The sequence below is a fragment of the Takifugu rubripes genome, chromosome 4 (genome assembly GCF_901000725.2).
Source record: "Takifugu rubripes chromosome 4, fTakRub1.2, whole genome shotgun sequence".
NCBI lineage: Eukaryota > Metazoa > Chordata > Actinopteri > Tetraodontiformes > Tetraodontidae > Takifugu > Takifugu rubripes.
Window position 1 is genome coordinate 11,959,152 of NC_042288.1, and position 23,691 is coordinate 11,982,842.

The window sequence follows — 23,691 nt, forward strand, 5'->3', positions numbered from 1 at the left end:
TTGCAAATTATCTTAAAATTGACCCCAAAAAGTAGAAAATCGGTCTGGCATTTAGATGTACAGATCTCTTATGGTGAAGCTATAAACTTCATCTGTTAGTAATATTTTATTAATAGTTAATGTTTTAATAATTCACGTAGCAGCAGACAGTTTGCTCATTGCTCTAATGGTTATTCATCTCTATATTATTAATATATTCTTTATTAGGTCACTTCTTGGTTCTCTGAGCTTACCTGAAGAGGAATTATTGATTCAAGAGATGATTAACAACGTAAAAAGAAAAAAAAAACTACACACACAAAACATACATCTTTAAATCAAGTGTATAATTTGCCAGTTTATATTCTTATTTTTTAATATCTCTGACAGATTCTGAGAAATGTAGGAGTCAAGCTGATAGAGCGTAAGATAGTATATGGAGGTCATTTCTGCCACAGGCGTTTTCTTTACATGGCAAAGCAGAAAAACATGATTTATTCTGCGAGGACATGAGGACATCTGCTGGCTCAACCGGCGAATGATGCCTGGAAATAAATAAATGATGGATGGTGGAAATGCTTGCTGGACCTGCATATTCTTTTATTGCCCGACATCAACACTGACCTGCGTAATGTGTCAGGCATATCGATGTGCATCTTCGCACAAAACATTTGCTTGAAAATGCTTTCCTTTAAAAAAAAAAAAAAAAGTCGTTTCTAGATTTGCCTGAATGTCGTTTAAATTTGGAAAATCAAAAATGCCAGTGCCTCGAAAATTCATTTTGCCAAAATATGACTAAGTGGGAGAGGTTAGAGCGTGGTAAAGAGTGATATTAGAAATGAAATAATTTGCATCCATAAAAAAATTAAGCCTGAGCTGCTGGAGCTCTTTCGGCCAGTAGATGGCAGTGTTTCACTGTCTACGCCTTTCAGTCCTCAGACAGGAATTGTCTGATCTCATAAAAGTTTCTTTAACGCACGATATTGGCACGCCACCATTAAACTCTGCATTTAAAGTGACCAAATCCATTAAGATAAACAGAACAAATGCTTCGTGTGGTTAATTTATTTCTAATCAAATTTTCTCTGGTTTTTAGCGACATTTCAACAAGTTTCCCAACAATACACGTAAGACTTATTAGATCACAATAGATACAGCTCTCTTGCTACAAAAGGTCAAAGCACCTTTTACAACTTGTAATGTGCAAGGTACAGCTGGACAAATGTATGCGCGCTAGATGTTAAAGCACCGCCTCATAACGTAGATGAGTGAGTTAAAACTGTATTAGAGAGCCAAAGCAGAAGCCAGCGTGCTCTCTGCCTTCCACGAACAGGACAGCAGTGCGCAACCGGGGTTTGGCATCCAATTAGCATAGAAAGATCTTCTGGAGCAGCAGGACTGTGCGTCACCGTCATCGACAGAATTGCGAGGAGGGGGTAGTGGGGGAGGAGGGGGTAGTGGGGTGGGACGGGGAGGGGGAGACTCCTCTCGGAGTCAACAACCTGCAATGTGCTTCCCCTCCGCGAGCGACAAAAACTGGCCCGGGCTGATGAGAAACGATGACTTAACTGACAGCGTTACAGGTGACTGGAGACAGCCGGGAGCCCCGTGAGCCGAAGAGGGCGCAGCAGATGCGGCGAGCGCGCTGAAGGAAGCGCCACTGTGAGCTGTAGTCGAATCCCCAACCTGTGCGTGCGGACCGGGACCAGCGCGTCACCCGAATGACGGGATATGAGACAATGAAGCAACCGGGGACGACGGAGATAAAACGAGTCCGACTCACGAAAGTGGAAACGCGTGTGCAATGACGAACGGCGCAAGGGACGGAGGTAAAACAGAGGAAAGTTGCCTAGCTCGTTAGTAGACTTCCCGGTGCTGGATAAGAAACTAATCTAGAACAGATGTGCCACACGTGCGTGATTTCATAACCAAGTCAACTGGGGAAGCTGTTTTTCCAATTTTTTTTTCTTTTTTAAGATAAGCTTTGAGCGAGAGAAGAGGGGAAAATGGAGCAAGAGGGAACCACAGAGGGGAAAGCCCCTAATTTGGCACAATCTGCAGCCTCCAAACTGTCCCAAATGGGAGAAAGAACTAAACAACTGGGCGATGTAATCCAAGACCCTGTGCGGCAGAAACGGATTATTCTCGTGATTGTCTGTATTGTACTTTTATTAGACAACATGCTTTACATGGTGATTGTTCCGATTATACCCGATTACCTTGAAGGGCTACAGAAGGCAGCGGACCGCGCTCAAGACGCTGCGTCGCACAGCAACTTCACTAACGTCACCAGAGAAACCAAGGGGAACTTCGACCTGCAGATCGGGGTTCTTTTCGCCTCCAAGGCCATCCTGCAGCTCCTGGTGAACCCGCTGAGCGGCACCTTCATAGACCGGGTCGGCTACGATATTCCACTCTTCATTGGTCTCAATGTCATGTTTCTGTCTACCCTCATTTTCGCCTTCGCTGATAATTACGCGACGCTGTTCCTGGCGCGCAGCATGCAGGGCCTCGGCTCGGCGTTCGCGGACACGTCGGGGATCGCCCTGATCGCTGACAGGTACCCGGAGGAGAAGGAGAGGAGCAAAGCGCTGGGCATCGCACTGGCCTTCATCTCTTTTGGGAGCCTCGCGGCGCCCCCCTTTGGAGGGGTCCTCTATCAGTTCGCTGGGAGGCGGGTGCCCTTTCTGATCCTGGCCTGCATCTGCCTGGCTGATGGGATCATGTGCCTGGCTGTGCTGAAACCATTTTCCAGCCGAGAGAGAGAAAACATGCCGGTGGGCACCCCCATCTACAAACTTATGATTGACCCGTACATCGCTGTGGTGGCTGGGGCTCTCACGGTCTGCAACATCCCCCTCGCCTTCCTGGAGCCGACTATTGCCAGCTGGATGGAAGAAAACATGCATGCCAGTCAGTGGGAAATCGGCATGACATGGTTCCCCTCCTTCTTCCCTCATGTTCTGGGTGTGTATCTCACTGTCAAATTAGCAGCCAAGTACCCTCACCTCCAGTGGTTTTACGGGGCCATAGGCATGGTGTTCATAGGCGCCAGCTCATGTACAGTCCCGGCTTGTAAAAACTTTGGGCAGCTCATGATCCCGCTGTGCGGAATCTGTTTCGGCATCGCCTTCGTTGACACCGCGCTTCTGCCCACGCTGGGTTTCCTGGTGGACGTGCGACACGTGTCGGTGTACGGCAGCGTGTACGCCATCGCAGACATCTCATACTGTGTGGCATATGCCCTCGGGCCCGTGGTGGCCGGGCAGATAGTGCACGACCTGGGTTTCGTTCAGCTCAACTTGGGCATGGGGCTCGCCAATATGCTTTACGCACCGGCACTCCTCCTCCTGAAGAACGTGACGAGCATGAAGCCTTCGTTCTCGGAGCGAAATATGCTTCTGGAGGACGGCCCGACGGGACTGTACGACACAATTAAGATGGAGCAACGGGAGAAAAAAAGAAAGGGAATGTGCACAACAATCAACGAGAACGGCATTGAAACCTTCGTGCAAAGGTCCTGTTCTGAGGAGGAATCATCGGGGGGAGAATATGCGTAAAAGCCCTTTAACTAAATGTTTAACTAATTAAGTGCCCAATATAGAGAAGTGTGCGTTATTTACCCATCGGAACCAATTACATAACACAAGAAACTGTGTAATATCGCCCCGCCAGTATTGTCAAAATAATAGTTCGAGCTTCTGCAGTTAAATAAAGGTGCTGTTTGCGTTTCTGTTCACCATAAAATGGGAATTTTGTGAAAGATTTGGTGAGATAATTGTGCGTCCATTAACAATATCCTATTAATCACAAACCTACTAGTGTCGTATTCAGGGATGATGTAAATGTAAATTCCTGCATTAAATTGAGCATCAGCTGTGATGTATGTGCGTCTGTCAGTGTAATCTGTATTCATTTCGCCGCTGCGCTCACTAGGCAAAAGTGCTCGCCACGACAGCTTCGGAACGACTAAACAGATGGACGTTTGCGTCTTGATGTGGGTTTATTTTGAATTATGTACTCCTGGAATGCCTCGTTGTATGATGTGCGAATGTACATACATGTATATTCATGTACATAATTAAAACAGTATTAAGTGAACCACGTTTTTTATTATTATTATTATTATTATTATTATTATTATTATTATTATGCTTTTATATTAATTTGTCTGCACAACAGAGGATGTCGATCGACCTAGCTAAAATTTTAAAAGCAACAAAAATCCGTATGATATGATGTCCATTTAAGTTCCCTTTTTTAATCTAAAAGCTGCTTAAGAACATGTTTAGAACGATTCAGTGACCTGTTCAATGAGCTATCTGCGGGGGGAAATGTAGTTTAGGTTATCCAATTGGGATCACATAAGACACTGATTTGAATAATTTCTGGGGAAAGCCTGAAGATGAGCGGCTATTCTTTCCTTCTTTTTTGATGATGTAATATTAAATACATCAGCAGCAACCGAATCCTGTAATAATCAAGGAGATGGATCCAAAGATTGCTTTAAAATTGTCATCTCGGAAAGTGTTTGAAATAGTCATAAAGCAGTCAACGCTGCAGCCTGTACAGCAGCAACAACCCAAACTGTTCTGCGCCTGAGACGTTCAGGGTCCAAAGCAGGTGGCGTGAAGCACCAAATAAACTTCTTAGCGAATCGCAAGACTTCTGGGAGGAGCTTGGCTCTGAGGTGGGGCGAAGTACCCTCTCAGCACATCTCCGGAGCCAGCGAGGGAGTTGGGCTCTTGCCATGCTGGGGACCGAAATTATGCTCATAACGATAAAGGAGCCATAGTAAAATTCTGTGGAGTGGACTCACAAGTGGAGAAAACGCAGCAACCCGCGGCACATGGAATCACCGTTCTCCTCAGGTGAGTGGAGGGATCTTTTATAACTGACTAAAATATTTAATGTCTGAATAACATTTAGGAAAAAACATTGGCACAACATTGAGGATGTCTCCACGTGCGCATTTACGCACAGCCAGTTTACGCACAACACAGAGCTATACTTTTGGGGGGGAAGCTGCAATTGATACGAGCTATCACAGAACCTGCAACCCGATTTACATTTTATTTATCGTAACAGAGTGAGAGTGAATCAGACTGCACTGCAGCCGTTCTCCGCCATAATGCCAGTCCTAAACCAAGAGCCCGGCAAAGATTTTAACGACAGCGATGTAAGTGACTTAATTTGGTCTTTTGTGAAAATATATGCATTTGTTGAGTTTGGTAACTTTACATGTGCTGAACCCGGAGAAAAAGAATCATCGTGGGAAAATATACTCCTTAAGCTGCCTAGGCACATATTATTAGGAACTAACAAGTAAACATTTTTACATGGTTGGTTCTGGTTAATAATGAAGGAACGGAACTAAACTGACAGGTTCAACATGTGATCCAAAGCAAAATGGGATGACAGTCTAAATTCTCAGCAAGTAAAACTATGCCAGAATATTACATATCACAGCTTAGTACACTGAATAAAATAATGTTTCTCAACAGCATTATAGAATAATAGTGGTTAAAAGTTATGATGGGGCGTGAGGTTTTAAGTATTAAATAACCCTTCTGAATAACTGAATGTGTTGTATTATGAGTTAAATTTATGTGGCAACAAGGAGGTTGGTACTAAGAGGGTTAAAAAGCAAATACCTGCTTCAATACAAACATGTGGGGATAACATCCTCACATGTTTTTTGCTGAGACAACTACCAACAAGGCCACTCTGGGAATTTCATCCAGAAAATTAATCTAAAAGCAAAAGCTTTTAATTATCAATAAGAAGAATATTAAAATACATTTTTGTCACACTGAGAAGAAGAAAAGATATGCTTGTGAAGCATATTATGCTCTAGCATTTATTTAGTTTCCCTCTCTGATCAGGGACTTCCCAGGTTGCCACTCCCTCCTCTAAGAGACACATTGGACATGTACCTGAGGTGCATGAAGCATCTTGTGACAGAGGAGCAGTTCGCCAAGACCCAGATTCTGGTGAAGCAGTTTGAAGCCCCTGGTGGAGTGGGGGAGCTGCTGCAGAGCAAACTCGCAGAGAGGAGGGAGAAGTCAGTGAACTGGGTATAAAATCATTTTCCCGGTCATAAATGTACAGATAAGTTTGCGGCTTTGAGTCACAGCTCATTTTCTTGGCATTCAATGGCAGCATGTTATCCACTGGATTTGTTAATGTAGTTAACATTTTTAAACGTTCATAAAGTTTATTACAGACGAATGAATAAAAGGTAGACATCTAGACAGATTGACAGGTCCAATATTGTGTTGTGTTCCATTTGCGTTCATCATCGTGTGAAACGTGTCTGTTTCCTGGTTGCAGGTTTACGACTACTGGCTGAATGACATGTACCTGAATAACAGACTGGCTTTGCCTGTCAACTCCAGTCCTGTCATGGTCTTCCCACAGCAGAACTTCAGAGCTCAAATCGACCCCTTGCGGTATACGATGCTGCACAATAGACTGATTAACCCATTAGTCATCAGTTTTAACACTGGGGGTGAAAAAAACACGGGTTTTTGACAAATAGACAGACAAAACAATTATTTGAATTAGTATTTTCCAATTTTTAGAACCAATTCCCCTTTTTTTGTAGATTTGCTGCACACCTCATTTCTGGAGTTCTGGAGTACAAATCACTTCTTGATGCGTAAGTTGAAGTAAAGTGTGATTCAGCCAAACCTGACAAACACAATCACAGCAAAAATGTCTCCATGATGCCCTCATGTGTAACTAAGAGGCCTGTGGCTGCAGGCGTGCCCTGCCTGTGGACTACGCCCGTGGTCAACTGGCCGGAACAGCCATGTGCATGGAGCAGTACTATCGCCTCTTCACCACCTACCGCCTGCCGGGACATGAGAGGGACACCCTGGTCGCCCAGGAGAGTAGCGTGATGCCAGAACCAGAACACATCATCGTGGCTTGTAAGAACCAGGTCAGACATCACGAAAACACGTTGCCTCTGATGCGAAACGTGGTCGTCATCATCAGATGGAGCTGACTTTGAGATGGATCACCTGATTTCAGCTCCCATTTGTTGTGAGTGGAAGAAAGAAACAAAACTACTCACACTGACTGCCTGACTGCCTGTTCATTACACAGTTAGAAACAATAAATTTTAGCTCATTTTGCAGCACTTAGACAGATTTACTTTATGGCTGTGTCAGAGCAGAACATATGGACCATCATTCACTCCACATAAACAGACTGTTGCTTCTATACTAACTTGTCTCCTGATGAGGGATTAGCAGCTACAGAGCTCTCTATTAAGTTAATTATCTTTATCATTTACACATCAGCCAGCAGTGTTCAGTGATGCCTCCATCTGTGTGAGAAGGAAACAGGGAAATGCTCAACCGAAACGATGGAGGTAATACAAAAAAGTCACAAAACAGGACGATCGCCTCGGGCCGTGATGCAGATTCCTAGATTTCCTCCAGACGAAACTTTTGGAACGATCACACTGACACTTCATTCTGGCTCTCGCCCAGTTCTTTGTTCTGGATGTGGTGATCAACTTCCGCCGACTCAACGAAAGAGACCTGCTGACTCAGCTGAGCAAGATTGCCAAGATGGCCGACAGCAAAGAAGAAGAGCTCCCCTCCATCGGCCTTCTCACTTCAGATGGACGGACAGAGTGGGCCAACTCCCGTAGCGTGCTAATGAAAGGTAGGTTGATGCAGGTCCGTGATACTTAATACAAGCATACTTTCCACCCTACTAATTTACTGTTATCATCTAGAATCCACAAACCGGGACTCTCTGGACATGATCGAGCGTTGTCTGTGCTTGGTGTGTCTGGATGATGCCTCTGGGGCTGATCTCAGCGATACCACACGCGCCATGCTGATGCTCCATGGAGGAGGTCCAGCCAAGAATGGGGGCAACCGCTGGTATGACAAGCCCATGCAGGTCAGTGCAGCAGGAAGTGCAGAAGCCTTTGACATTTGCCTCTTTATGCACATTGTGAACCCGCATAAAAAATGTGTGCTCTAATGTGCAACAGGATCAATTCATCTCCTTAATTACGGAGGGAAAATGGCCTAACTGAAGAAATTAATGTTCAGTATCCCACAGTGCCTGTAGATATAATTAGACCAAAAAAGGAACAGCTTTAAGAATTTTGGGATGGAAACAAAGGTTAATAATTAAAATTTAGCACATAAAGGCAACATATCTGATGGATTTGCCGTAATAAAATGAAAATCCAAGTTTACTGTAATAAATCATACGATTCGAAGGTCACGTGGCTGCACAATAACGACGAAGCGACGCAGAGCATAAACGGATTTTCAGCTAATCTAATTTTGCAGTTTGGGTCAGTTGAAGGAAACACTCAGGAAAATTGTTTGACAATGTCAAAGTTTGTCGTAGGAGCCGACGGCTGCTGCGGGGTTGTATGTGAGCACTCGCCATTCGAAGGGATCGTCCTCGTGCAATGCACCGAATATCTGCTGAAATACATGTAAGAAACAACGTCTCACGGTGCGTGTGAGTGATCCTTGCTGGCAGAATGATGCAGGAAGGTCATTTCTGACAACAGGATCGGCAGCCCGTCGAAACTGGTCAGAGCTGCCAGTGTGAGCGAACTGCCTGCGCCTCGCCGACTTCGCTGGAAGTGCACGCCAGAGGTTCACAAGCTCATCGCTTCTTCTGCAGACAGGCTACAGAGGTCTTGATTTCACTCCAGTTTATGCTATATACGTGTTTAAACACGCTGCATTGATAGATGATGTGTTCTCGGCCTCTCAGGCTGGTGGATAATCTGGACATTAATGTCTACAAATTCCACAACTATGGGAAGGAGTTTATAAAGAAACAGAAAATGAGTCCAGACGCCTACATTCAGGTTGCCCTTCAACTGGCCTACTATCGGTAAGATGTGTACTGAAGCTGGAGTGGTGTCACACAACGGCAAATTAATGTTTTATCCACCTGTGTTGCAATAGATGCCACGGACGACCAGTTTCCACCTATGAGAGCGCCTCAATACGGCGTTTTCGGGAAGGCCGAGTGGACAACATCCGCTCCGCCACGCCAGAGGCCCTGGCTTTCGTCAAGGCGATGACTGATGGAAACCGTAGCACAAAGGTACGAGGCTATGGATGCACAGAAATAAATGCTGCTTTTGGAAGAAGCGAGCACTGTCAGGTCATTTCTTTCTACTGCAACACCAGGGGGAAAAAAACCTGGCTACTGTAACTAAAGGTATTTAATAGACCTGCATTGATTTTCTGTTTGTTTCTAAAGGATACAGAAAAGATGGAGATGTTACGAGCTGCCATTGCAGCACAGACAAAGTACACTATCCTGGTAATATGCTCCAACCTCGTCGTTTTCAGTTGCAGTATTGACAGTGTTTGTCAAAGGAAATCCAGTGTTGCACATCTGCTTTTTGTCCATTTTTTTAGGCCATAACTGGTAAGGCAATAGACAATCATTTACTGGGATTACGTGAAATTGCACAGGAGTTGAAGATGGAAAAGCCGGAAATCTTCCGAGACGAGGCCTATCTCATCAGTAACCAGTTCCTTCTTTCCACAAGTCAGGTATCGTCATTCCTCAAACCAAATCCGCCCTTTTGGATGGAGGGTGGTTCTTTAGCTCTTTATAAGGTTTTATATACCATATATGCTGCGGTTCTCACTCTTCCTTCAGGTTCCTACATCTGTTGATATGTTCTGCTGCTATGGACCTGTGCTTCCAAACGGATACGGAGCGTGTTACAACCCTCAGTCCGATTACATCATCTTCTCCGTGTCCAGCTTCCATGAGAGCCCGCAGACCTGCTCGGCAGAATTTGTGGAGTCACTGGCGCGGGGCCTGCTGGACATGCAGGATCTGTGCAATAAATGTAATGCTCCCCCGGATTCAGACATAAAAAGACAGGGTCAGAGGTCACACACTCAAACAAGCACAGACTGGCAGAACACAAAATCCACGGGGCAGGTTGGTCAGAGCCAAACGCAGGAGAGCCACACTCCATCGTCTTCTCGGGGGGGTGCACAAGCTTTAAAACATGAAATATAACTATAAGAAATTATCTGTGGGGAAAAAAGGGTGGTTTTAAACTGTGTTTCTGTGCTGTATTTATTCCACAAACAGTGTAACTGTGATAAAATGTTACATAAAGCTGTCTTTGTTGCTGTAAGTGCCGAAGATGATGTTATCAAGTGGATTATAGAAGAGTTTTATTAAGATTACAATATACTTCCATTGTCAGCTAAATGTCCATTAGAGAGAAAATATATGATAATTAATTAGTCACTGCTCAACAGTGAAATTAGAACGCTAAAGGGGAAATTAAAAACACATTTTTTCTCTCACATCTGGATCATTTTCCCCACAAAGGCTATTGGACAGTCACTAATCATCAAGGCGCATGCTGCTGTCTAGTTGTCTGAAGGTTTCAGTGTTGTGAAGCTGTTCCATGCAATTTACACGTGTGTCGTATCTTTGACATCCAAAATATTACTGTGACTGTATCTATAGGAATCCTGAATTTTAAGAGATGCTGTTTAATTTCTGAAAGTGTGATATTTATCCAGAGACTATATGTAAGCAGAACATACATGTGGTTTATTTTTGTATGATTTAAAGAGAAATCATTGATATTTCAGTATAACATACTTCCAAACCCCAAGTGATCACTGTGTTTCTGGCTGTCTTAAAAATGACCATTAAAAAGTACTAAAGTCATACCAAATCTGGAGTTTTGGTTTCGCAGCGTTACATTAAGTGAACAGTCACAAATATTGACATAAGTTCGTTTATATTATTTCCACTTTGTGTAGATTACGGGAGGCCAATGAATGCATCTGCAGAAACGTGATAACTTAATTATAGAGTATTTTCTCATTCATTATTAATGACTATAGAACTGAACTCACATATGTATGATCAGATGAATGTGCACATTAATATTTACCTATTCAAATATATTTTCCGCAACAGGTTCCTGACATTCCACAAATACAATGAAGATGCTTCTCATTAATATAAAATGGAGAATTTTCCACAGTCCTAACAAACCAGTGATGAAAATTTAATCACACTTCCCCAGTGCAGGCTTCAGGTTTCCCAGTAACAGGGACCTCCGGACCACAGTCACAGGACGTCTGCCAAATCCAGACAGCAGATGAATGTGTGGGACTTCTGTTGTGTCACAGTCACCCGTAGCGACCCAAACCAAGCACGCCCAGAGCCGCGCGGGTGACACTCTGCTACGGAGTCTAAAGGGGCCGTTCACCACAGGAGCTGCTGCCTTCAGGGTCTCCAGAGTACGTTTATTCAGGCTGTGCATGTTGTCTGCCTCGGTCACCGTGATCTGAGATCAAACTCTCCACTTGTAGCTGCCCTGAAGGCGAGCGGGCACCGGTGCGTCCTGGAAGAGACGAGCGCCCGGGACAGGGTGGAGCTGTTGGTTAACGGGATGTTCGTCTTCACATGTGACAGAAAGCGGCTGCAGTTTGGTGAGACGTGTGTCCTTACTGTGGGTGTGATTTGGGGGAGATGCTGTGCCCATTTATTTCTTTTCTCTCTATTTTTTACTTAATCCTTTTAAGGTGGAGACGGGAAACTGGACCCTCTTTGCAAAGAGGCTGTCATCGCAGTGGAGAATGCTCACTGATTAATTAAAGACATAATTCTGCAACGCCAACTTTATATACGGTATCAGCGCATAAACCTTTGCTTAATTAAGAAGGCCAGTCTATGCTGACAGTTGTGTGGCTTCTTCTCGGTGAACAGTCGTTACTCCACAGACCATGTGAAACACGGTAAACATGTTGATTTATGGGTCTCCTGGGAAATATTCTGCATAGGAATCCAATGTGCTGCATCACGTTACCTTGTAAAGACTTCTGAGGAGAAGAGGAAGCATGACACACACCTGCCCGGTGACGAGGGACAAAACTATTAACCACCTGAATGGAAACCTCCCCTGTCAAATTATTGGCTGCATGGTAAAACATCAATTAAACTATCATCTAATGGACTTCTCTTAAATGGTTTCATGTACTGTGACTCAGAACACCATTGAGTTAAATGCAGTTTTTTTTTATTCTCATTGAAATACAACCTGTCCCGACCCAAAATGATTAGTTTGGTTTAATAAATGGTAGACTTGATCAAAAATGCTCCTGTATACGTTTTATATTACAATCAGCATTTTGCATTGTTGTTTGCGTCGTTTTTAGGTCACATTTCATGAAGACAAAATGGATATTATCCTTAAAATGCTGCAGTATTGAAGAAGAACTTACAGTATAGCTGGGCAGGAAGCAGAAATGAATAAAGAATTTTGTAAGTACAGTTGTAAATAATAACAATTTCTGCTGGATGCCTGGGGTTTTGAATGTGACAGCCAGTCGTCATTATTGCTCTCCAGGCTTCCGGAGCTTCGCTGCCTTTATGCGTGTTGTTTATGCGTGCGCGTCTCTCAGCCTCCGAAGAGGATCCCGAGCCTTATGTCCACCAGTCGAAAACATGGCTGCGAGTCTCTGTGCCAGCTGGCTCATGTCTCCCGGTGATACGAGGCGTGACGATAAGTACAGACTCCTTCCGTCACAGCTAAGGTAAACACAGTAAAACTACTGATGTGTTAAATTTGATAAGAGTCTCCTTAGCTGCCATTCATCGTTTAAGTGCACTGAACTGTTCTGTGCGTGTCTATTGCTTCTTGAATTGATCTATAAAAATCAATACAACTATAAATTAGTACTTATAATGTAGTGCATAGTTATGCAGCCTTGTGATAATTCTTAACTTAAATCAATAGTATGATTTTGTGTGTATCTCCATTTTTAAAACTGGATATCTTTAAACAAACCTAGAAAATCATACATTTACTGCATTCAAACACTTGGAGATGCTCAGGAATGCTGACTGAGGTGCATATATTTGGGATTTGTGGAAGCGTTTGCCAGGTCAGTGTTGGACAAGCAGGCTTTGGCGTTTAGGGATTAAAGTGCACCTCCAGCATTCCTCCTGGTGAAGTTTGTGGTCACAAGCCCTTCTCCTGGAACGCTCTCAGACTAAAAGCCATTTCCATGAACCGCTTCAGCTCATTGAGGTGGGTGAACTTGTTCCCGGTTGCAGGGGCGGCTGCAGGCTCTCGTCCCACATACCTAAAACGGAACACCGATGCCGTGTCACCTGCGGCTGGAGGTCGCGGTTGTCACGTGAACTGAACTCTTACCAAATAGGCTTCCTGTTGGCCAACACTGTGAGGAAACGCGGCCGGACGTAATCATAGTAGCCCATGTTTTTGTGCTCCTCCTGACACCACACCAGCTCGGCCTCGGCGTACATCTCGGCTTCTGTCCTGACCAAGTCGAATGGAAATGGAGAGATCTGAAGGGCAGAGAAGAAGAAAAATCAATAAATAATCCCCTCTCTGTTCAGTTTGCTCTGCTCCGATAGCAGAGGAGGGATTTTGAAACCTGTTCGAGTCGGATGATGGCAACTTCTCTCTCCAGGTTTTGCTGTTTTCTTTCTTTAGCCAGATCATAGTAGACCTTTCCACTGCAGAAGATCACCCTTTTCACGCGGGCTGGGTCTTGAGCTGCAGGACCGTCATCTGGAATTAACCTCTTGAATTTGGTACCTAGAAATGTTGTATAGACAACAATGCAAACAGGACATATTTGAGACAAATCCTGACGGCACAATGTCCAGAATTATGAAGTAAGTGCACCTGTGGTGAGTTCATCAAAACTGGACCTGGCATCCGGGTGCCTCAGCAGAGACTTTGGTGTAAAAACAACGAGCTGTCATGGAAAAAGAGCCCACAATGTTTCTGTGAGAGACAATCAGCAGCTCTTGTCTTAAGTAGAAAAAACTTTTCATGCCACCCGATCAACATCTTTTCACAGTCAAATGAATAAAACTCATTACGCTCAAACAACCATGTCCAGAATTTCCCAGATTTCTTAAAAAAAAAGAAAACCCAAACAACATTATCCCCTATTGGCCCCCTCACTAATTTGCTCAGGAAGTTGTTTTTTTCATGCTTCATGAAGCATTGCATTGATGAGAAACAGGGGATCGGCTACAGTGTGGCTGAAAAATAAGATTTTCTACCAACGGGACAGTATAACAGCAACAGGGAGGGTATAATTCGACATCCAAAAATCCCTTTACTTATGTCTGATATATAATAAAGCCAGTTTGTATATTTCCAAGTCATTTGTGAGGATAAACGCGTGCATGCAAACGATTTAGTCTTAGAACTACCTACTGTGTAAATGAACAATGCAATGTGCATAAAAACAAAGAAACAAAGTGCGATGAAGAAAATGTTACTATTACCGGTTTTCTGAATGGCAGCAGGACCTGCCGGCGGAGCACACGACAGTAGTTAGCAGGAGTGGAGCAGTTAACGACGATCCAGTTACAGTCGTAGAGTTGCTCGACTTCAAAATCTCCGCTGAACTCCTTAACAACAGCAAACAAAAAGGATGTAGATATATTAATGTGGAACCTTCTGATTCAGCCTTCTGGGAGTCACCCCTGAGTGAGTTACTGCTGATTACTGCTAATTGAACATTGTCACTTAAGCTAGCACTCAAGAGGTCACGGCAGGCACATCCAATTAACAAGGCAGCTGTTGAATGGTAACAGGAGGACACGTAATGGTGTAAACTGCATCAGAGGATCGTACGGGGAAGTGATCAGGATCATCGTTGCTCATCTGCAGGAAGCGTTCGGGTCGAGCCGATGAATGTTCTGGGCCCTGAGTGCAGGACAGAACAGAGAAGAGTTGAAAGAATGTCGGGGGAAGGATCCTCCTCACAAATACAAACAAAAATTCAGAGCCAAACAGTTTAGAAGCAGATCCACAGATGTTGCAGGGTGCCAAGATTCCTCTCACCATGCCCTCCATCCCGTGTGGCAGCAGCAGGACGATGCCATTGTTGCGGACCCACTTGGCCTGGCCTGAGCTGATGAACTGGTCTATGATACACTGGGCTGTGTTGTGAAAATCTCCAAACTGCGCTTCCCAGAGGATGAGAGCATTTGGACTGGCCATGGCAAACCCCAGCTCAAAACCTGAAGTCACAGTTGTCGTCACGCAGAGCTTCAAAATTAATGTTTGCCGCACGGCCATCTCACCTAACACACCATACTCCGACAGGGAGCTGTTGCAGACCGTGTACGGAGCTTGGTTGGACCACAGGTGGTTCATGGGAACACAGATACGTTTGTCCACCTCTTGGTCATGAAGAACGTGATGCCGGTGACTGTTAAACAGGAGCAACGGAGACACAGAGGGCTGAAAAAGTGCATCAATGAGTATTAAAATGGGCCAAATGATCCTTGGTAGCAAAATAAAAATGTCCACTTTATCCGCAGCAGTCTGGATTTGGACAGATTTCTGACAATATTGTTCACATTTTGTTGTCACATCATCTTCCATACTGATGGAATGGCTTTCAAACCCAAGTCTGCCCTGTTTCCACATGAAAGAAAATTCCTCTTTAAATGGAATAAATGGCAAAATGGGATATTAGATCATTTTACTACATACTGCATTTGGGTATGATAATCATCATCATCCCTCAGCTCATGTTAATACATTAATCCTTTATTCTTTTGAATACCACAACAGGGTTTCTGGTTGATCCAGATGGAGGCATGCAGGCACATATTCCCCAGAGGTTTACTCAAACACTAGCCATCCTAACCAAATGCCCGACCCTTGACCTAACCTCACACTAAACTCCCTTCTGAGAACCAGCCAACAAGAAAATATTGTCACACTCCTGATGTGGAAATCACCTAAACCCCTGATTTTTAAGGACATCCAGGCAGACATCACAAGTGTAATCTTCTGGCAAAAGCACAGAAATTAAATCTTATGATTATTGTAATGGATGTGATTTCAGCCCTTTGAATACTAGTACCCATAATTATGGACTAATAAGGGCCACACAACATGCTGCTCGTATAAATGTGTTGTTTGATCCTGACTCCACACTGTAGGAAGGAAGTGGATTCAAAAAAAATATTAGAAAATAAATAAAAATTACAATTATAAAAGTGGAGACCAGAAACATAGCTTCTAGTTTCATTTTTGATATTGGACTGAGTCAGAAATAAGCTCCGACCTTTGTCTTTTTACTTTCACATATACAACAAACACTGAACACATACACAAGCACGCACACACACACGCACATCTTTTGCCTGGGGGACCCCATTAGTCAGGGAAAGGGGGTGCGCGGCAAAGCACACACAACCCACCCAAAGACGATGAACTGAGTCCATTAGTCCTTGCTGTTACGTGCACGCACAGAAACGCGAGCTGGCCCACTCAAGTGTAACACGCCAATATGCTCAGCTCCCAAGAACGATGGCAGCAAATGACTGGTGGTTTGGGGCAGGGGGGGTAGTGTGGTTGGGGGAGGAAAATGGTTGTGTGAATGTGTGGGGATAGGGGAAGTGCAGTGGGAGAAAGCACGCTTATGGGCTCAGAAGGGAGGAACAGGAGAATTTAAACAAACAACAGGTCCGATTACATCGAATCCCGACGGCGAGAGTCGCCGCAGAGTTAGACGTTGGCCCCGTAGCCTGTGGTTAGTTAGCGTGATGTATGTGGCTGCGAGCCGGGAGGAGGGCGGCGGGGCGACGATGTCACTGAAGATGGGCCGGTGGAGAAACGATAAGGGACAGATGAGACAGGCGCAGTGAAAGAGGGAGCCGCTTTCGTTCATGTGTCACTCGCTTCCTCCATACCATGACAACACCATGTGGGCTCCAGAGTTCCCAGGAGACTCAGCTGACGTCTCCTCTCTGTCAGACTCTCCGCAACAACAAATAATTCATTCACTATCTCCATCTTGTCCCAGTCAGCTATGCTGGGCGACTGTATATTCTCGTCACGTTAATGAACCGGTTCAAGCTCTCCATCTTGGTTACACTGACTCACCTGAACGTGCCCCGCTCCACATCCTGCCCACTGAGTCGCACGTGGATTCCATCTTTGAGGAGGGACCCAAAGGCCATGTACTCGCCCAGAGCCCAGTCCACCTGACGCTTCTTCACTAGATCGGCTCGACCGCGCAGGATACGCGAGACACCTGGAGGAACAGAGGGGAACCCGAGTGATGCTGGATGATGGAGCATTGGGGAACGGAGCATAAAAGGCAATGGACTGATGACTGTTTTGAAAATAATCTCAATAACGTCTGCGGCAGTCAATTGCTAGAGCGCAAGGGGACTAAACGGAACAGCTGCAGTCAGGAAAAGATGTTCACAGCTGGATTGTTTAATTGACTTTATGTCATCCAGAGAGACGAGTCAAAAATGAATAAGTTCTGCTGTGTTTCGTATTGTTTGCTCTTTCCTGAAGTTTTCAGTGCAGAAATATGACCAGCATCAACACAGCTGGCTCACCAGGGTGGATATTAAAGTCTTCCAGAGGTACCGAACTGGCCTCCTTGCCGATGTGCTGCAGAATCTCTTCGTCCAGTCCAGTGGGGATGTAGCTCATGGTCTTCGGCTCTCCGTCTGCTGTGAAGAAATCTAAAGACAGGAAAACAGGCCGCTTCACTTGAGCAGAGATGAAAAATAGGAAATTTGTGAATCCACTGCAGAGTTTGATAACAATGGCCTGTTTTATGTTCTGTAGATTACAGGCTGTTTACCTGGCCAGGGGGAGTCAAGCCAGTGTCTGATATGCAAAATCTTCTCATCTTTGGAGCTGGCGTACGCCTCCTCACATATCTTATCGTATTTTGCCACTTCTTCCTGTGATTCAGACATGGAGACGGGGTAGTAAGACATGCCACATTATCCTCAATTACCAGTGAAGTTTGAAGGTTTTTAGCATAATTTATGATAAAACCAAGTTAAAGATAGTTAAAGACAGATAATAATGGAGCAGAAGCAAAGCAAGATTTCTCTGAACAAAAAAATACTGCCCGTCGACGATTAGAGCATGTTGTTATTATGCAGAATCATATTTTACGGTCTTAAACGGGGAGCCGAGTCCATTCGACAGCAGCTTAAGCCGATATGTGGCACACTACCCGTTCAAAAAGGATGCACCAATCAAAATTCCTGTTTGGAATGAAGAACCTAAGCAATTCTATTGAATAATTAAACACCACCAGACTATTTGGTTAGGGTTACTTCAACTTCACTGAATATACTGCACGCTCCACGTGAGGGATCGTGGGGCTCGGTGATTGAACTGAGAGCGTAAATTGAAACTCAGCTACAGTGCAGCAGTGTTGGCACAACATCTTTACTCATAGGCGAGGGTAATCCCTAAGAGTGATTTAAGGGACACGGTCCAGCACGGGGTGATAGCGAGCAGCGTTTAGCAGTGGCTGCAGTTTATTTGAGAGCAAAAAAGCAGCAGCGCACGAACCTCATACTCCTGCAGCGTCACCACCCCCTCGGCAATCAGGCGGTCGGAGTACTTTTTCAGCACGTGCTCCTGCCGACGGATCACTTTGTACATAAGCGGTTGCGTGAACATGGGCTCGTCCATCTCGTTGTGGCCAAACCGTCTGTAGCTAACCTGTAGAGGTCCAGCGTGCAATATTCAATTTAGGGTTGAGATTTGTTTGTTTTTTTGTCAAAAAACAATTTGGACTCTCCCCCATCTCACCAGGTCAATGACGACATCTTTGTTGAAGGTGGACCTCCATTCTGCAGCAATCTGGCACACGTACACAACGGCCTCGGGGTCGTCGGCATTGACATGGAAAATGGGCGCATTGACGACTCGGGCCACATCAGTGGGGTAGGGGGAGGAGCGGGCCACTCGGGGGTCCGTAGTGAAGCCAATCTGAAGGAGAAACCATCACAGGCTGTAAGTTGATCTGGCATTGAATGATGGACGCACCTCAAAATTCTGAAACTGTCAGTGAGAGTGAGCTCTCCGATACCTGGTTATTGACCACAACATGGATCGTACCATGTGTAGAGTAGGAGGGGAGCTCACTGAGATGGAAAGTCTCATATACGACACCTTGTCCAGCAAAAGCAGCGTCACCGTGTATCAAGATGGACATCACCTGGAAAACAATGATTTTATATCGTTGTTTTCAACTCAAAAAACTCAATCAAAGAAGCCAACCTGGTACCTTTTTTCCTTCACTGTCTCCTCTATAGAACTGCTCAGCTTTGGTTTTGCCCTGAACCACCGGATCCACAGCCTCTAGGTGGGACGGGTTGGCCATGAGAGACAGCATGATGTTCTTGTCAGTTTTACGATTAATCCTCTCGTGGTACATTCCAAGGTGGTACTTGACATCACCCGAACCCTACGCGTATAGCAAACAGTGATGGCAGAAGGTTGGTTTTTTTTTTCCACGGGTCCACATTCACCTCACCTCATCGGCAGCCTCAAGTTTGGGGTCGAATTGACAGAAGATCTGATCCAAGTCTTTTCGGATCACGTTAGCCAAGACGTTCAGTCGGCCCCTGAGGGAAAGGTTTATAAAGTCTCCATCAGGGCAAGAAGAACAATGAGTTGCACAAACAGATTTAAATGAGATTTAATAGAACAGAGGAGTACCGATGAGGCATTCCCATGATCACGCTGTCGACGCCTGCAGTGCTGGACTCGTCAATGATGGTTTTAAGGGCAGGGATGAGCACTTCACAGCCCTCCAGGCCAAAACGTTTCTCCGATGACCACTTCCGAGCCAAGAAGTCCTCAAACCTGCACGTAAAAATAGATATTTTTGACCCTAAACAGTGCAATAACATGGACACACAATGAATTACACTCAAAAAAATCCAAGGGCTGCTTGTTGCTGCTAACCTTGTGGATCTGATTAAGCGTGCTAGCAAAGTTCTTTTGTCGACATCTGTTAACCGCATGATTCCTGGAGTCTCGATCTTTTGACGGATCCACTGACACTGATCCACGTTGTTAATGAACATAAACTCCACTCCAATGTGGCCACAGTAGGCCGTCTGCAAAACGAAAAGTCTGGCATGATGGTTCTCTTTCTTAACTTAACTCAAGGAGAGTAAAATATACTTTATAGGGGAAATACCTCCAGTCTGCGTATGATTTCTCTAAGAGGTAAAGTGGAGTCTTCTCCTCCGATGAAGGTGGTGGAGGGCAGCTGAAAGCTTCTGTCCAAGTCAGACTCTTTAAGATCGTAGTAACCTAAAAGGGGAGGAGTCGACAGCAAGAACACACAACTTAGAACAGAAAACATATGCAAGGGAGTGGAGAATTAACTAAGTAGAAAAGTGCACCCTTTAGCTTTATTTAACAACAGTCTACAGCTGAAAGGTAAATATTGACTTAAGAAAAAAAATTCAATGTATCTCTTATTCCTGATAAGGGTCACGGGAAGACTTTGTCCATTGTGTAATCCTGTTTGTCGCCTTGTGACCTGCTGGGATAGAACAATCAAAAAATGCATTTTTAAAAAAGAAATGTGGCCATAACCTCAACCAGGGGGGTTTGATGAAAAGGTGCTGCTCCCTGCGAATGCCCTGCACAATCCTGCAGTGAATTGGATCAAAGCGAACTGCACAACCTTCTGATGGCAAAGATAAAGCTTTGCCGAGAACTAAAAAACGATTGTCCAGGATGTGGTTGGCTGCAGATACCAGCAACGACGGCCCCTGGACGGCCAGGGCCCACCTGATAGACCTGGCCAAGCTCAGGATCACCAGCAGCATCAGAGGAGACAGGTGCAAATCATATTAGGAACGCAGCAAAGACAAAGGGGGCCGAGAATAGACTCTTGCGGAGCACAGAGCCTTACATTAGCTTTCATTAGGAAGCTACGGCCCTGGCGACGATACATAATTCAACACTAGGTCCTGCCAGAGTGATCACAGATAACAACAGTGCGGCAGAAATAAAGCCCCCCCTCTCTCACTCTTCTTTATGAGCTATGCTCACTTTCTGAAGTCGACCCGCTGCCTCCGATCCGGTCTTCTAGATGAAATGGGGAATCGTAAAAGCTCGGCCACAGATTAATGACAGAATTAGTCTGAACTGCCTTTAGAGGCACTTACACAGGGAGACTTTTTAGATGCAAACAGCGCTCCTGAAAGACTGGATCAGAGAGACGTGCGCGTGACACGCACGGGAGTATTCAAAACATTTATCGGGATAAAGAAATGAGAGCAAAACAGCCTTTCAAATTGAAACTCACAGTAATAATGTTCTTATGGTGACAAGATTTATGCACATTCAGTATCCTGAGGTAATTACAAGGGGAAAAAAGACTTCTATAGTAGGAAACTAATCAGCATATATGCTGCCTATGGGTTATCTCTATATGAAAGAGGGGTTCATGAAGGTGTTTCATGTCCCTTCTGTGGTAGGGATAAACTTGTATAATTAATGACAGGCACAATATTGTTTGTATTATTTTAACAACCCTGCTTTGGATGTGTTTTGTGGAGCTAAACATGTAATGTTTGCGTTATACATATTGTATAAATCACAATGACAATGTACAAAAGAAATAGTTGCATGGTTCACCGAAACCAACCTAATTTATCGATACTGGTGATCAAGTCAGAAGGAACGAAGGAGTCCAGGTCGGCCTCCAGGATCCCCAGAGGATCTAACTGTGCGACCTGATGCCCGCCGATCTGCGGGGAGAGGAGGAGCAGCGAGAGATGCAAAGAAGGATGAGACAACAGCTTCAAACCAACTCACCCAGTTTGAGCCCTACAGAGGTGCTTTTACTGCAGTACACAATAGTAATAAACGCACCTCAGCCCTAACCCTCTCCACACTGACATTACTGACCCTTCCTAGAACCCTCACCGTAGCTATAAACAGTCTTAGCTCTCAAAGAAAACTAAAATGTTATGTGGTCCATCCCAAATGTCCTCACTTCCCAAAAAGAACCTGACTCTGCCTGGTGGAGACCAAGAAGCATGCCCGAGAAGACACAAAAACACGTTTGGACCGGGATTACCACAAAGTGGGACTAAAAGTCACTTCTTTGCCAAAAGAGACTTTAATAAATCCCTCTGATAATTGCTCGTATTAATTGGAAGGGCGAGGGGGAAGTGCAACCACCTGTTTTGTTTAAGGAGTCTCTTTGATATTTTTCATTTTTCAAAAAGCAGCCAGGCTGCAGTTAATCTTGCAATCTGCATAACCTCACGCAGGGACAAACAAATTGTGTATTCCCTTTAATACCAGACTGAACTGTGCAAGCAGCTTCTTGGCAGTCAAATGAATATTTTTTATGTATTATTTAAAACAATCATGTTGGGCAGAGATCTCTGTGAGGACACACTGATATAGAAAAGAGAAGCTGCAAAAGATAAACTATAGAACAGATACTTTAATGTGCTAATAATGAAGTTGCTTCCCCACTGGTGCCTGATGAAGGTGAGGTACCTGGTAGGCCCTAATGAGCGTGTGCACAGCCAGGTGGTCCTCAACTACTTTCTGTGCCATGTCTGATGAGGGGGACAGGACTCGGCCCTGGAGCAGAGCGGAGGGGCGTCTGCCGCCTGCCTCGCCAGATGGACTGGACTCCATGTTACGGAAGAACGTGTCCCAAGACTAGAAAAGGAGAGAAATCCATCGTCAACACCGATAAAGTGTGTGGCTGCTTGGGTGGGGAATGACAGGAGAGAAATATGTGCCGCATCAAAAATTCATTAATCTTATTAGTTCTTGACTCTCTAGTTCACGGTTGTGATTATTAATATGGAAAGTTCAAATTACCTTGTGGACGCTTTTGTGATCCTCCAGCCAGGCAAAGTACATCTCTTCAACGTAGCCGGAGTTGCTGGTCAACGCTGAGGGTCCAGGCGCGGCCCCGGAGGAGCAGCTCCTGCTGTCCACACAGCCTCTGGCAAGGCCCGCTCCACACCCGCGCAGCCACCGACTCCCCCCGACACGCCCACCCCGCAGGACACCCGCCAGCACCCGAAACTGACTCATGGCTACGGGGACACAACAGAGTGATTGATGATTGGGAGAATTCCTTCAGAGACATCAGAAACTTAATAAACCCCATTCTGCTGCAGTTGCGCAATCATGGAGCGTTATCACGCTCCATGATTGCGCACAGGCTCGTTTTGCGTAATCATGAGCAGACAAATGTAAATCGTCGACGCGTTCGTGGCGGTTTGCGTGTTTTACGCGCTCGCCCCTGCAGCTGCTAAACGCGCAACCACGGCTATATTTCGACAAGTCTGCCACCTTCTCACCTTGGCCTGGAGGAATAACTGCTCTTCTTCCAGCGACACCAACAAGAAAATGTTTGTCATTTCAACAGGATTCCGTTTGCTCTGGTCGGACCTCTAATCCCTCATTAATCCTCATAATCTCCCGTCGGCGTTTTTCAAAAAGCGGAATCACAGAAACGCAACAGCTCTTTTAAGTGTCTCAAGGGCCTTCTGAAGAGTAATCATTTCGTTTACCTCAGGGGTGGTCGCCGGAAGGTGCAGGACAGGTGTCAGTGAAGGTGATCCGAGCGCGCGCGACGCGCCTCCCTGCGGTGCGTCAGGTGATGCGTGACGGAGGGGACGCATCAAGCCGAAGTTTACAGGAATCCGTGATGAATAAATAACTCCATATGTCTGTAAAGTTTTGTCTGTAACTTCAGTCTCTCAGGTATTAATCGTCACAACCCGACGGGTGGTTTTGTTTCTCGTTCTTTTTTCCAGATGTGTATCATAGTCTTAATTATATCAGCCAATTAAAGTTTTATAAAGACTGAGCATGAGTCATTTGCGCAA

The 23,691-nt window shown here is 45.0% G+C and overlaps 3 protein-coding genes and 1 long non-coding RNA gene across 10 annotated transcripts; 3 read left to right on the forward strand and 1 right to left on the reverse strand.

The window, feature by feature from the left end:
- The first annotated feature begins 1,449 nt into the window (after nucleotides 1-1,449).
- Nucleotides 1,450-4,080, forward strand: slc18a3a (solute carrier family 18 member 3a). Of its 2 annotated transcripts, none has more exons than XM_011603286.2 (2): nucleotides 1,450-1,808; nucleotides 1,957-4,080. In XM_011603286.2, exon 2 carries the CDS (start codon nucleotides 1,986-1,988, stop codon nucleotides 3,537-3,539), a length of 1,554 nt encoding a protein of 517 aa, XP_011601588.1. In that variant the 5' UTR covers nucleotides 1,450-1,808; nucleotides 1,957-1,985; the 3' UTR covers nucleotides 3,540-4,080. The 2 variants fall into 2 exon arrangements, with proteins under 2 accessions (XP_011601588.1, XP_029691444.1); XM_029835584.1 differs by having other exon boundaries at nucleotides 2,206-4,080.
- Nucleotides 4,081-4,715: 635 nt separating this feature from the next.
- chata (choline O-acetyltransferase a) lies at nucleotides 4,716-10,689 on the forward strand. The gene is made up of 15 exons (XM_029835583.1): nucleotides 4,716-4,850; nucleotides 5,068-5,158; nucleotides 5,865-6,056; nucleotides 6,313-6,431; nucleotides 6,587-6,640; nucleotides 6,745-6,925; nucleotides 7,482-7,659; nucleotides 7,733-7,902; nucleotides 8,355-8,455; nucleotides 8,534-8,662; nucleotides 8,743-8,865; nucleotides 8,940-9,081; nucleotides 9,241-9,303; nucleotides 9,402-9,539; nucleotides 9,649-10,689. Exons 2-15 carry the CDS (start codon nucleotides 5,111-5,113, stop codon nucleotides 10,018-10,020), a joined length of 2,010 nt encoding a protein of 669 aa, XP_029691443.1. The 5' UTR covers nucleotides 4,716-4,850; nucleotides 5,068-5,110; the 3' UTR covers nucleotides 10,021-10,689.
- Nucleotides 10,690-11,127: 438 nt separating this feature from the next.
- LOC115249572 (uncharacterized) lies at nucleotides 11,128-11,645 on the forward strand. The gene is made up of 3 exons (XR_003888247.1): nucleotides 11,128-11,270; nucleotides 11,343-11,462; nucleotides 11,556-11,645. It is a non-coding gene; the product is annotated as an uncharacterized lncRNA (long non-coding RNA).
- Nucleotides 11,646-12,028: 383 nt separating this feature from the next.
- Nucleotides 12,029-23,691, reverse strand: ogdhl (oxoglutarate dehydrogenase L). 6 transcript variants are annotated; one of them, XM_011603289.2, is made up of 24 exons: nucleotides 23,161-23,691; nucleotides 22,673-22,893; nucleotides 22,340-22,507; nucleotides 21,474-21,576; nucleotides 20,010-20,125; nucleotides 19,772-19,926; nucleotides 19,523-19,669; nucleotides 19,338-19,428; nucleotides 19,089-19,268; nucleotides 18,891-19,019; nucleotides 18,611-18,790; nucleotides 18,368-18,520; nucleotides 17,640-17,742; nucleotides 17,389-17,517; nucleotides 16,922-17,072; nucleotides 15,106-15,233; nucleotides 14,864-15,042; nucleotides 14,654-14,725; nucleotides 14,302-14,427; nucleotides 13,688-13,760; nucleotides 13,434-13,597; nucleotides 13,190-13,344; nucleotides 12,965-13,118; nucleotides 12,029-12,514 (listed from the first exon to the last, which is right to left on the reverse strand). In XM_011603289.2, exons 2-23 carry the CDS (start codon nucleotides 22,889-22,891, stop codon nucleotides 12,995-12,997), a joined length of 3,045 nt encoding a protein of 1,014 aa, XP_011601591.2. In that variant the 5' UTR covers nucleotides 22,892-22,893; nucleotides 23,161-23,691; the 3' UTR covers nucleotides 12,029-12,514; nucleotides 12,965-12,994. The 6 variants fall into 6 exon arrangements, with proteins under 6 accessions (XP_011601591.2, XP_029691134.1, XP_003964098.2 ...); XM_029835274.1 differs by having other exon boundaries at nucleotides 12,029-13,118; nucleotides 23,374-23,690; XM_003964049.3 differs by having other exon boundaries at nucleotides 12,029-13,118; nucleotides 23,161-23,690.